This window comes from Anarhichas minor, unplaced genomic scaffold (assembly GCF_050575085.1).
Source record: "Anarhichas minor isolate MPS153535 unplaced genomic scaffold, ASM5057508v1 ptg000071l, whole genome shotgun sequence".
Lineage (NCBI taxonomy): Eukaryota > Metazoa > Chordata > Actinopteri > Perciformes > Anarhichadidae > Anarhichas > Anarhichas minor.
This window is the reverse complement of record NW_027466517.1, coordinates 6,562,501-6,576,049: the sequence shown is the minus strand read 5'-3', so window position 1 is coordinate 6,576,049 and position 13,549 is coordinate 6,562,501. Positions and strand designations below refer to the sequence as shown.

Sequence of the window (13,549 nt, the reverse complement as noted above, 5' to 3'; positions counted from 1 at the left end):
GACAATCAGTTGTCACATTAGCCTCTGTAATGACGAATGGATGATATCTTCAATAATTAAATAAAATTGGGAACAGATTATCAGCCAGCAATCTGATCACGTCAATAAGAAACATAGAGCGACCCTTTCTCATACGGGCCACCAGCATCTCCATCCCATGCAGTCCAATGCTTTGGTAACAATGACTGAAAACAGAAACACTAAAAAGCCCCAGACAGAATCAAAAGCATCAATGTCTTACTGATAGCAAGCCCTCTGTAGACGGGCTGCCAGCACCCTGACATACACATGTTCATCAGCATTAAAGAGACTAACTGGTACTAGTGACCAGTACACGCCAGACAAGCCATGATTCAGTTCACAGCGATAAGAAACAGAGAAGAGTATAACCCATCACAGAATACTGAGCGCAACCAGAGACATTAAACCTCATATGACAATGAATCAATTCATCATGTTACAAATATAGAAAAGACATTTAGTTTACTTGTAGCATTTTAGCACGTCATGACCACACAGGTACCCGACGTTGGTAACGCCTGGTACTGACTGTTAGACGCAATTCATTGGAGGGCTTATAGCAACTTTGGCCATGGTTACCCTTGTTAATGTGACTTTTGTGATGGAATGCACCAGATCAGAACTCAGCTGTGTCCACATGTGTGTGTTTACACTTCAATGTGAGCTGCCTGATCAGATGGTGAGCAGCTGTTAAAGAGCAGAAACACGTTTCCTTTCCCTTAAAATCTCTGCTGTCTTTCCTGTTTACTCATCCTCCTGGAGTATAAGTAGACTTGTTTTATCCAAGAATAGTTGCTAACAGAGCTTATAACTTATAGCTTTAACTTCCTATATTCTTCACAATAAAAGTCCCTTGTTATTTTGTAATTTAAAAGGTTTTGTTTTGAAGCATCCAAATCAGGAAAAGCTGGCGTTTCATCAGCACTAAGTTAACAGGACTTTCTTCCCTTTGCTCTTCTCAGGAGATGAACTGTAGGGAAAATGAACCTTTGTGAGATAAATTCTCCGGGTTGTTCCCACATGCTGTCCACATGATCTCACCGAGATCAGAACTCAATGTGAGCAAGGACACCTCAGAATGTGGTCCTGATCGGATGACGAAAGACGCATCGACAAGACAGGTGGAAGCGAGGCCACGCTTTAGTCATGCATTCAGGTTTTTGTGCGTAGGTCTGAGGTGTAGAGGTTCGCAGTGTGTCTGCTGGACTCACTGTGAGAGGCCGACTGCATGGACTCAGCCAGGCTGATGCTGGACGGCGTCTTGGGGGGCGAGGTAGGATCTGCGCAGCGTTCGGTGTGGAGCTGGGGGGCACAGAGCTGACCTCGGTCCCCCACCGTGCTCGCCGAGCTCTGAGAAACCGCGTCGTCGGCCTCGGGCTTCAAGGCTTCTGCAGCAGGGTCACTGGGAGTGTCAGCAGAAGCACTGAGGGGATTCTTGTCTTCACTCTGCAGTTGGACAGAATATTCAGGTTTCATCAACTGGAACTCAAACCTCAACAAAGGACATCTCGTTCTCGTTGTTCTCCATTTAATCTAATTCCTCATTGTTAAATATTCCTTATTATCTGCATTCCTTTCAGAAAATAGTTAAGAAGTTATGAAATTAACTATTACCTCTACTACCATTTTTATTGTTTTTTTCTTCTGTTTTTGTTATTTATGTAGCTTTATCTATATTTTATTATTGTAGCCTATAGTTATTAATAGGCCTATTATTAAGTGGGTTTCCTTCATTGATTACCTGGACAAATAGACATGACGCATACATCCGACTGTTTTGTGCACAAAGCCCGTTGTTCATAATTTCATAGCAGCATATGATGGACAGATCATACGATGCATTATGATTTATGGCAGGCGTTTATAGTTAGTTAACAGACAAGCTGCTGGATCTGACTGAAGTTTAAATGCATTGAGTTTGTCAGGCTTCTTCTCTCCGCTGCACAGTGGAAGATTACACATTAGTTACTGAGGAAAGAGAAAGCTTAGCTATTGGCTAACTACCACGGAGCATCACCAGACATCTCAATGAAACTAAAACTCAACACTCAGAGTGATTATACAAATGCAGGCATCGAGTCTCATTGTTTCACATCGGCGTGGAACAACGTGTCCGACCTCACTGTCCCCCTGAGCCTCTGCTTCACTCTCCAGCACCACGTTCTCCACCGGTGCTGCGGCGCCGCAGGGGTGTGTGCGCTGCTGGGGGTCCACGGTGCTCTCCGACAGCCTCTTGGCAGCGTGGATCCTGTGGGGGTGCAGTCTGCTCAGGGACATGTAGTAGAAGCTGCCCTGTTCTCCGTTCAGCACGTAGCCAGAGAAAGACATTCTGCGGAACTCCTGCGGGATCAGACGTTAACCCATCAGAGATCCTGACTTTGTGTCCAAACACTGATCACTCACTGTCCCATTAAAAGATACCCAAGTCCGTTTTGAACATCATACTAATGAGCCACCATTTCATATTTTCTAAATAAATGACAAAAATATTATCTTTTGCAATTTTCTGCTGTGCCGAAAAACCTACCAAACTATGACCGCGAAACCACAGAACTTCCACACTGTAGATTGTGTGTGGTGTTACACCCCTACAGAGAGGGAAGCATCGCTTCCTTTAAGGTGCTGGAAGGCTTTTATTGTGAAACATCTGCGCAAGAAGTATTGAAATAAGCCTAAAATGGCAAAGTAGAACCTTCTGGAATTAATTAATGAGTGAAAACGGTACATACATCTTTTAGAAAATAAAATATGATCAAATATACGTATAAAACTGGTTAATTTTTAATAATTCACAGCAGGACAAAAATAAATATTGTGTTAAAAAGCACTGAAAATGAATATGGAGGTATTTAATATATTTAAAAACTACCTCAGCATGAGAAGCAAACCAAACCAGGAGGACACACTGTGCTTCACCATCCCTCGAGTCGTGTGTGCGTGTGCGTGTGTGCGTGTGTGCGTGCGTGTGTGTGTGTGCGTGTGCGTGTGTGCGTGTGTGTGTGTGTGTGCGTGCGTGCGTGCGTGCGTGTGTGTGTGTCCTTGCCTCTCTGAATCTCTCCAGAGACTGCTCCGGCCCAAAGACAAACTGAAGCGGGACATCTTCGCAGAGACAGTGCGGTCGCCCGATGGAGCGCAAAACGTGCTCGGACACCTTCTGCAGCGTGGCCGAGCTGATGACCCGAGAGTGACGCAGAGCGGAGACGATTTCATCCTCCAGCAGCCAGCGGATCTGAAACACAGAGAGAGCAAACCACAGACCAGCTCATCCCTGCTCTGTGTGTGTGTGTGTGTGTGTGTGTGTGTGTGTGTGTGTGTGTTGTAAGAGCAACAATGTGGACCTTATCGTTTTTCAGTGAAGAATAAAAACATCCATTCTAGTCTCAAGACTAAAGAGCACTTCCTGAAAGATGCATTTATAATCTCGCAAGAGAAAAACATGACGAGTGTGGATTTTGATGTAGGAATGCACGATTATGGACGAAATGATGATCAAGATTATTTTGATATGATTATTTATCACGATGTTAGGGACAATATATTTTATTTATTTAAAATATATGTTTGTCCTCTTCTCTATAGTGCTGTTTATTAATCTAGATTGTTTTGGTTCGAGTTGCCTTATTTTGGAGACGTCGGCCACAGAATATAATGGGACTATATGGCACTCGGCTTGTGTTGCTAAAAGCGGTTACTCAAGATAATCCACACACCTTATTGCAATAAGATTGAGAAATTGTAAAAATATGTACATTTGATTCTGGTTACTTTTAAATAAACAGAACTGCTTTCACAACAAACCTTTGCATCCAAATAGGACTGTTCCTTATTCACAGTGTATCTCCTAGAAGCTAAATAAAATGAGGAAACTGCTCTCTCTTCTGCGTTGTGCTACGTTCCTGCTGATTAACAAATCTTTGCATCAAAACAAGACTTAAAAAAGGCTCTTTTGTTAAAGAGAAACATTTAGATCGCCCCCTGGTGGCTGACTGTTAGTTTAGGAGGCGCTTGATTTGACGTGCAGCAGAGTTTGGTACGAGCGGAGCACTCAATTTAAACGTCAATATCGCAATCGATCATGTTTCTTTATTATATTCGATAAACTTTGCAGATTTACTTTGATATCCTTAGCATGCTGCCAACAGTGAGACTAAACATGTAATGTTTGTGCTACGGTCAGTAAACAAACCAAAGGGTTCATCCACTTGTGCACACGCATGTGGTCAGCAGACTCCATGTGCTACAGTAACTGATGGTCAGTGCGGTGCTGAAGGAGAGCTCCAGAGATGTTGAAGGGTGTGCACTGTAGATGTCATGGTCACCTGACGGCTTCATTATCTCTGAAGTAAAGGTGGAAATCTGGAATCTTAAAGCTTGCTTTGTAATTTGATTAGAAGATGAAACATCTTTAGACTCCTCCATTTTCTAAACTGCTTTCCAAAGGCTATATACATAGAATTCATATGATGCATTTTTAACTGACAGCATATTTGTGAACTGCATATTTGGGTAAAGGTAATAAGTGAAGCCTCTCTCTTCTTGACGTTGTGTGTATTACATGGTCATCTGGGACAGGTGTGCTCTGTGTCCCCAGAGTCAACGCTGAACATGGAGGAGCATTCAGTGTTCATGCACCATGTATCTGCTACAAACTGACAGAAAACTGCCTTGTATTAAATCATTTCTTACCTTTATTTTTCCATTTTATCTTATTCTAGTTGACCTTGTTTTTATATTGTGTATTCCTTTCATAATGTAATTCATTTGCACTTTGCCTGAAGATGGTTTAGGTAAAGCGCTTTGAATTGATTGTTGCTCAACTGTGCTGTGTAAACACACTTTATCATTTGCTGTGTTGCTGCTGTGATGGCTCACATTCAGAAGAATAAGACTCACCTCGTCCATTGTGGCCAGAATTGCTAACTTGTGAGGAAGAGGGAGTTTGGATAAGGGATCACTGGAGACCCTGATAGAAGACAAGACGCGTATCAGGAAAAAAAACTGAGAATGGGTCCAAGCTCAGTATCGTCCTGGCCAACAAGCACATATGTTGAACAAACCCACCCGTCAGCACCGGCTCCCCTCAGACTGTCCAACTCCGCCATCAGCTCCTCGTCGGAGCGATAGGAGGAGGGCTGTGCTGGTGAGCGGTTCAGGGACACACTGCTCTCTGAGGTGTACCTGCACACAGAGGGGAGGTTTCTGTCACATTCATTGTCAGGATAGCGTTTACAGTGGCGAGCCACACAATGGTCCAATGAGTGAACAACTTCATGACTACTTTAAAACAACTGGTATAGATATGTCCTCCACCTTTCATCAAGTTACAACTCAATTCATTTAAAAACGAATTATCAAATAGTTTCCAATTTATCTTCTGTGGATACAGTATTCCATTTGACATGTTGGCTCTGCTTCACACTATTCCACTGATGTTTCTGATGTTTTCTGGTCTTCCGCTGTCGCCGTCTTCACAGCGTCGCTGGCTGTGAAGACGACACAGAGTTCAGTGGCACTTCTACCGATGACTGTATAGTTGTGACATAGACAAGAAAACTCCAGAGGATCTTTAATATTGCAATGTGATCTGCAGAATTTGTGCCCAATATGCAGAAATTCACGCCAGGCGGTCCTGAGATAACGAGCTCACGAGAATGTGACAGACAGTCGGACGGACCGCCCAAACATGTAATAACTGAAATTCTCTTTTCTTGCAAATCTGCTGATGTGAGGTGGCTTGTTGCTCACACTTTCACTCACCGGTTATGATGGAAATCAGCCATGACTTCGATCTCCAGAGGTAGAGTCAGGACAAACAGATCTAGCGTGACTAAGAGCTCGTTCAGATCCACGGACTGCAGGGCTTCGGCATTCTCCAAGCAGGAAATGATCTCACCTGCGATCACACAACCGAGATAAGCACCACCAAGAGAACAGTCTCAACTCTTCAGCTAAATATCGTACAGAGGGATGATGGGAGGACAAAAACAGCTGCTTTGATGAATGAATGATGGTGGTAACTCTTTAATAACAATGTCAACTTCTGAATATAGTAGAAAGACTTTTGTGTGTCTGTACTCACCGAGGCAGGTGGGCAGCGTCTGAACGGGCATGGAGCCGTGGCAGCTCTTCATGTTGATGGAGCAGGTGACGTGAACAAACAGCGGCGGCATGTCCAGCTGCGGCCCCTCGACCTCCAGCAGGGAGTCTCCCTCCAGGATGCTGAAGGAGTCCTGGTCCTGGTTGACCGTGTTGGAGTCCGACATGGACTGGTCGTCGCCCTCACCGTGCCGACCGGCACCCGCATGCTCCTCGTACTCCACCACCAAATCAGTGTCGCTCTCCGTCATGATGCAGCAGCCGGAGAAGTTTTCTACACGCAAAAAACCATTAATGCTCATTATCATATCACTAGCTGAGGAGTAACAATGAGATGACCATAAAGCTAGTTATTACACCATATAAGGAAACATTTCATGTTTGTAATGGCATGCAGGCTGTGCATGAACAAATGTATATTCCTTTTGTTTCCCAAAAAGTCACAGACACAGATATGAAAGCATAAAAGTATAACCACAACATATAACTCGTTTACACTTCTTATGTAAGAAAGTCACTCAAGCCTTATACAATTCATGCTGTTCAAACAGGATCAAACCGGTTAAACATCCTGTAGTTGATCCAGAAACAGGAGGACTCATGTGTGAGTGACGCATGAACCTGAGGGAGGTACAAGCCTCAGACCAGCATAACAAGCAGCTGCACAACTGAGAGAACGGAGGCTTCACCCTTTGGGGTGACTGGAAGACCCTCAGAAGGAGAGCTGCTTTTTCCTAGCTCAGAGACTGGACTACTCTTCTTTTATAGAAGACCCTGTGAGACGTTTCTGCTATCAGAAGACAGCTTATAGTGACTGATATCTTTTGCACCACATAGACTTTCCTTGAGTTGAAATTGTTTTATGTAACTGTTTTGAGAAAACTTTAATAAAAACACAGCCTTACCATTTGTAAGTGTCTGGGACTCAAACTGAAGACTCTCAAACTGAAAACTGAAGTTACCCCTCTTCCCCTGTCCCTGAAACGTGTGATACAGAGGTGATGACCGACTCTACCAGAGGAGGGTAAGTTCCCTGGATGAAGACTTGGCAGTGTTAGTCAAAAAATGGTGAGAAACTCACAATAGGCATAGTAAGGTACAGACGCTCTACGTAACTACTCATACTGGGTGTCAGGGTTACATCCTGCTGAGAGGGCCTAGGGCGTAGCCGTACAAGGCTCTCAGAAAGACAATCATTCCGAAATCCTAATGAATCAGCTACGGGGTGAGATAAAAGGCCGAAGGTATTTTCCTGACACCTCTGTGGGACACTAAACCCACTAAGGATTGGTCGGATTACCGACGGAGTTACCACCGTGTTAGGTGCAAGCCTGCTCACGCTACAGTACATAGATCATCCTGCATGATTTGGGAGGTGTAGTGCTGCCGTGTATTAGTGATTACAGATATATAGCATGTGAAAATGTTAACATGTCCTAAAGATCTCGGAGACTCACAAGACCTCAAGCTGAAGTAACTGCTGTAGCGGACTTCTGAAACATGTCATCAGCTCAACATCATGTTCAGAAGTAATTCTCAGAGAGTTAGGACAACATGATGTCTTGAGCTGATAGAATAATAAGCTGTTGAAGAGGACCCAGAGTCTCCAGGACCCCAAACACAACATCAGCTTTAACCCATCGTTAGCCAGATAACTTCATCCTTACCTAACTTACCTTTAACTTAACTTAGTTCAATGAAGATTGTCAAGTCACTATGCATCGCCAAATGAGGTAATATGGTGACTACTGGGTGTCTGTGGCAACGTTTCTGCACAATAGGTGACAGTTTTCCATCAGCCAGCAGTGGTTGGTCTGCCCGAGGCAGTAGGCGGAGCTAACGCAACAGGACTCACTTGTGTGTGAAGCAGCATCCTGTTTTTTCTAGTCTCTGCTAGCGTTGAGGGTAAACGGTTACTACGACTGGACAAACAAAAGACAAGAGCCATGACTACAGATGATGAAATGCCAACTTATCCAGACTTAACTTGACCTAACTTCGCTTTACTTGCTAACCTACCTTAGTTGATAAAGTGAGTCAGAATCTGTCCCGTGATGCTCCTTTCACAGCGGCCAATGCAACTGATGTAAGTTCTCTCTCACACGTGTGTCTGTTTTGAGGTTTGTTGTGGCTTTGCTGAATAACTCTACATGTGCATTAACATTTCAACTGTCTTAGCCTTATAATAAAACAATTATAATTGAAGTGTGCCCCCGGCTGCATTAAGAATACTTAATTAAAGGTAAACATGTGTGAGCACTGCTCACCGTCCTCAGTAGCCAGCTCAGCCTCTGACACCAGCTCCTCACTGGGCCTCCTCCCCGTGTCCCCGTCCTCCGAGTCCTCCTGAGGAGACAAGCCACAGCGCAAAGGTTCGTCCGGTCTAATCGTGCGGGAGCCGTTTCTCTTTCACAGATCAATCATTTTACAGCATCTCTTTGATTAGATTTATAAATACACATTCCAGCCATGTTAACCCACAATCATGTCCTTTTCCTCTGTATGATCTCTGATGTTCATTTTCATCTTTAGTGATGGTGAGATATGGAAACAAAGCAACGCCAGTCCCATCAAAACACAAGGATGACAATTAGAGTGTCAAAACCCCACTGGGTCGACTCACCTCTCTCTTGCATGAAGGCGGGCAGTAGAAGAAGTAGTGTGGGTTGGAGGGCACAGTTTTGAAATACTGGGACACGATCCCCATGAACTTACCCTGTGGAATAATTAGTATTGAAATCAGCTTCACCCCTTTAGCTTATTAAATGAGGTAGGGCGCAATCACTGACTACAGGTCTGGTTTCAAAACATGAGATGAAGAGCTCAGACGGTACCTGTATGATGCCGTGCAGATCTGGATACACTTCACACTTGGGCTGTGTTTGAAGCAGCAGCAGAGGGAACTCTGGGATCTTGGCCGTCTTGGACTCATCCAAGATCAGTGGAGATGTGGGAGCCGAGGACTTCCCTCTGGACTCAGGTTCACTGGCATCCTCCATGTCAATGCTGTAGCCAAAAGCATTCACATTAAACATGAACAACTGTGTTAGCTCATAGGAAACGCATTATTTTAATGTCACCAGTTCAAACAGTTGCCTAAGGAGCCCGAGTGGAAAAACGTGGTTATGAAACAAAGGATGCTTCCATTCTGACTTTATGGGGGGGGGGGGATTTTACATAGATGTGATTGGTTTCTCTGTCGTCTATTATGGTTGAAATATCAGCCTATAAATAATACTGTTAATAACTCCTGAGTGAGTGTGAATAAATCACCATGTGGACTAAGCTGCACTATCCAAACTAAAGGGAGCATCAGAGCAGCGTCTTGGCCACAGCCTCAGTAAGAAAGGCTAGAACAAGAGGCTGCTGGTTCAACAACAATTATTCAGAGCACTCACATCACAACGCTAGATATATTTAGAAGTTATCAACAACTCTCCTTCAAAATCTGCAGAGGGAGTCGGCCGTTTGTATCTCTGCCCCCCCCCCCTCTCTCTGTCAATCTCCATATCTCTCATTCTCTCTCCATCTCCCTATTGTCTCCCTCTCTCCCCCCCTCCCCCGCCCGGTGGTTTCTCTTCTGTCTGTGGATTGCTACAATGAAGGGAAATTGAATTCGGGCCAAAAGTTCTATTTACAAGCGTGTAAAGAAAGCGGGTTAAGAGATCGTGTCCGGTTCAGTTCTACGGACAGCGTAGACACACAACGAAAAACCCTAAAAACTGGTTTGACAATCAGTTGACAATAGGCAACACTTGACCGATCAGACTGGACCAGGACAGCCCTAGTTCAGTGTGTGTCGGCCTGCTGCAGTAGAGCTGTTAGCTGAAGCTCTGTAGAGCGTAGAGGTGGTGATAACTCTCTCTGGGTTCATCATCACACGTGACACACATTACACATGGTCATTTGATTCATTGTTCAACCTTCATTTATTGGTTACTGCAGCTTCAAAGCTTAAGGCTGAACAGGTAGAGAATATTTACATCAAACCAACGTCTAAAACACGAGCAGGTGATGAGATTCACTTCACGTAATCTGATCTCAAAGCTTAAATGATGTGACAGTGAATGAAGATCAATCAAGCAGGAGTTCATTGTGTGCTCCCCTTGTATCTTGATGAGCATTGGCAGATCTGAATATACACATTCACACACACGACCACTCTAACTTGAGATAGAAGAAAATAAAAGTATGAAATTGAAAGAAACATGTAATACACGATGTTCAGTGCACATTACCTGGACGAGGAGGCCACGGCGGCCCTGTCATCTGGTCGCTGCCCCTCCACCTCTCCAATGATGAAGGTGGCAGGGCTCCTCGAAGGTGTTGGATTGCCTCCCCATCCTGGCGTCCCGGGGTGCTCCCTGAAGACCCGGATGTGTCCACAGAGGGTCTGCAGGAAGGAGGTGACGTCAATCTCCTGCAGGGATTCTTCGCAGTAGTCCATGGCCATCAGGACGTCCTGCGAGCTGATGCTGTAGGACTGCTGCAGGCTGCGGTACACACCTGAGACACAAAGCCAGGAGAGCGCATGAATGACCCGATGACTAACCGTGATGTTTAGAAGTGAAATATTGATATAATGGTAACACTTATTCAAGGTCTGAATATATTCCTGCAGGCAGAGGACCAACTACCAGGATCCTATTGACCAAGCATCTGACAGTCTGTCTGAGATGAACTGTTGTATAGCCTCAAGCTACTGTAAACTATTCAGTTCAGTGAAATGCTCTGGGTGAACTTGAGTTCCCTCTGATCAACAGTTACACATTGTATATGTCTAGGGCTTTTATTGTGAAAGGTAAGAATGGAAGAAGAGGATCTGGTCTGCGCTGCCTTTGTCAAAGTTGAAAGGAGTAATAAAGTTTGGCGTCTGGGTTCACACTATGGAGCCTCTGTGTTGTTGTACACTATAGTGGACATTTTGAATATGTCTGTTCCGCACAACATGATTGGTTGATGCCTAATCATGACAAAGACAACAGCTCTAAACTATATATTGACGTGCAAATGAAATGCTGCTGATGTGTAAAGGCCTTTAATCTTTAATCACCTCTTATTGAAGCTTTCATACAATGGCTCAATACTTTGTTGTTAATCATTGTATCTGTTTGTATGAACTATGTAGTGTAAATAAAGTATTGTTATTCAGCCTGAACTGATGCATATATTTATGGTCGCATAGATATAAAAACGTGACAACATGCTTCTAAATGGGCAGAACACGCAACCATGGACAGTCTGATTATTAATGAGAGTTTATCAATGATTTGATCATGAAGCTCCAACTGGGATTGAAAAAGTTGATTGCTTATGATCAGATATTTTTCATATATATCTAGATATATATATATATATCTAGATATATATATATATCTAGATATATATATATATCTAGATATATATAGATATATCTAGATATATATATATATCTAGATATATCTATATATCTAGATATATATAGATCTAGATATATATAAAATAACTTATAACTCAATTTGTCCATGTACCTCCTTGTTCTTGCGATTACTTTCCCTTTAATGCTATGAAGAAGTGTACAGATAGCTCCCTCCTCAGAGAGCTTTATAAAGGGTCAATACCAGACAGGGCTGTGTAGATTCTGCACATTTTAGTTGACCTCAATAATGTGTCACTAATAGTTCCATGACCTCCTCACCTCTGACGTAGCTCTGGTGGTAATGCTCTTGCAGCAGGCTGCAGTAGTTGGCGAGCTCCTTGTGTTTGTGAGGCTGAGCCAGGAGGTCGGTCCAAGGGGACGGACTGCTGCGGTCCTGGGACAGTGACCTGCCAGAGGACACACGTCCTCAGTTAGAAAGACTGATAGATTTATGTTCATTCTTATGACGCACGTGTGTAAAGAGACAATGTGAGACAGTTTTGTGTGCTGTTGCATAAGCGTTTCGGATAGCTTTAGCCCAGATCTCCAACTACAGGAAGCAAAGTCCAAGGAGCCAATAAGCCGGTAAGAGACAGCTGAACCTCCACAGCATGCGTTTAAAAAACAAAAGATCAGGACAAAAGGGAGGAAAAAACATGAAACAGTTGTGAAAAGACCTCGATCACCAAAGTGTTTTCATCCATGGAACAGCAAGGTGTGAAGACAAACTGCTGCAACATACACACATACCTGCACAGCTGCAGTTATACCCACTGTGGTACGATACACAGTGATAGAAGGAGGCTAATAGTTCTACACACTCTACTTTCATCATTTCAATGTTTTGGATTCGCTTTGTAAAATAAAAAAGACAAAAAATGTAAATGCACTGAATATAAAAAATGATTCAGATTTTTTGTTACGTTAAAAGATGAATTGATATAAATTTGAATTTCAACAGCTTGAAAATCATTTTGACTTGGCTTTTAGTCGTCGACAAGCTGTGAGAGAGACGGCGAGTTAGCCTTCTCTGACTGTGGGGGTGTCGTATTTACATCGGTGGTGAAGCTGTCGGGGCGGTAAATAGCAAAAATACCAATTCTTGCTTAAAATTCAACTTTTTGCTGTGCTATTTACTGTGTGCATGTGGTGTCAGCCGATCATATTCCATCTCCCAAATTACACAGGAAGACAGAATTTGTCTCCTCTTTTAGAATTGGCCTTTTCACCTCCCACCTAACTTTAGTTTAAGGTCTCTTTAATTTAAATGACAACAAAAAGCTGAATTCATAAGCCTTCTTGATCATTTTATTAATCTGATCAAATGAAACAATGTCAAAGTCTGTAGTTCTTCCTGTGGCAAATTCACCAGACTGCATACACTGGGCCATCGCCACCATGTGCCAATGAAAACACAGACAAACTGGCACAAGGCTTCATATTTGACTTGAAATAATGTGCACGTGCTCTTCCCTGCACTCAGTGGATTTGGGCCTGTGTAACTCTAACACTAAGTAACACTAGAGCTGGGTGATAATTCAATATGATAACGGACCGTCTTTCAGAGCAATCATATTGTGATGAAATTATACATTAAGATATCGTGACATATGATAACAAGCACATACCAACTCAACTTTCTCAGGAACTCTGTTCAAACTACGGTCTGATTACTGTGTATTTGTGTGCATGCATGTAGTGTATCTAGTGTACAGCTAGAAATAGTTAGCTGCCACCAAATTCTTCACACTGTCCCTTTAAATCTGTGTTGTGTTCAGTGTGTGGCAGCAGTGCACTTGCTGTGTGTGTGTGTGTGTGTGTGTGCAGCGACACAAGCCTGAGGAGGAAGCACAGACAGGCCTGGGGAGAGAGCCTACAGCGTTAAGAGAAGCAACACTTGTGAGCAGCGCCTCAGCGCACAGAGAGGGAAGGAGAGCGGAGCCAGAGTCAAGCTACCTGAACTTCACCTGCTGACACATCTCCCAGGACTCAGCATCTTGAGCTCTATTCTCACAGAGACACACATGTTAACAA

General features: G+C 43.5%; 1 protein-coding gene across 15 annotated transcripts in view; it reads right to left on the bottom strand.

Moving 5' to 3' along the window:
• The window catches only part of szt2 (SZT2 subunit of KICSTOR complex), a 117,935-nt gene that overhangs the window by 70,775 nt on the left and 33,611 nt on the right, over positions 1-13,549 (bottom strand). For 14 of the 15 annotated variants that reach the window (XR_012947763.1, XR_012947762.1, XM_076079171.1 and 11 more), the window contains 13 exons: positions 13,472-13,519; positions 11,795-11,922; positions 10,356-10,623; positions 8,952-9,123; positions 8,741-8,833; positions 8,385-8,463; positions 6,101-6,391; positions 5,779-5,914; positions 5,083-5,199; positions 4,915-4,984; positions 3,065-3,250; positions 2,140-2,361; positions 1,233-1,467 (listed from right to left, as the gene is read on the bottom strand). Coding sequence is in view for 13 of the 15 variants with exons in the window: in XM_076079171.1 (XP_075935286.1) it covers positions 1,233-1,467; positions 2,140-2,361; positions 3,065-3,250; positions 4,915-4,984; positions 5,083-5,199; positions 5,779-5,914; positions 6,101-6,391; positions 8,385-8,463; positions 8,741-8,833; positions 8,952-9,123; positions 10,356-10,623; positions 11,795-11,922; positions 13,472-13,519 (2,045 nt within the window). In the remaining 2 variants the exon portion in view is untranslated. The remainder of the gene's footprint in view (positions 1-1,232; positions 1,468-2,139; positions 2,362-3,064; positions 3,251-4,914; positions 4,985-5,082; positions 5,200-5,778; positions 5,915-6,100; positions 6,392-8,384; positions 8,464-8,740; positions 8,834-8,951; positions 9,124-10,355; positions 10,624-11,794; positions 11,923-13,471; positions 13,520-13,549) is intronic. The other variant, XM_076079167.1, reaches the window with a different exon arrangement.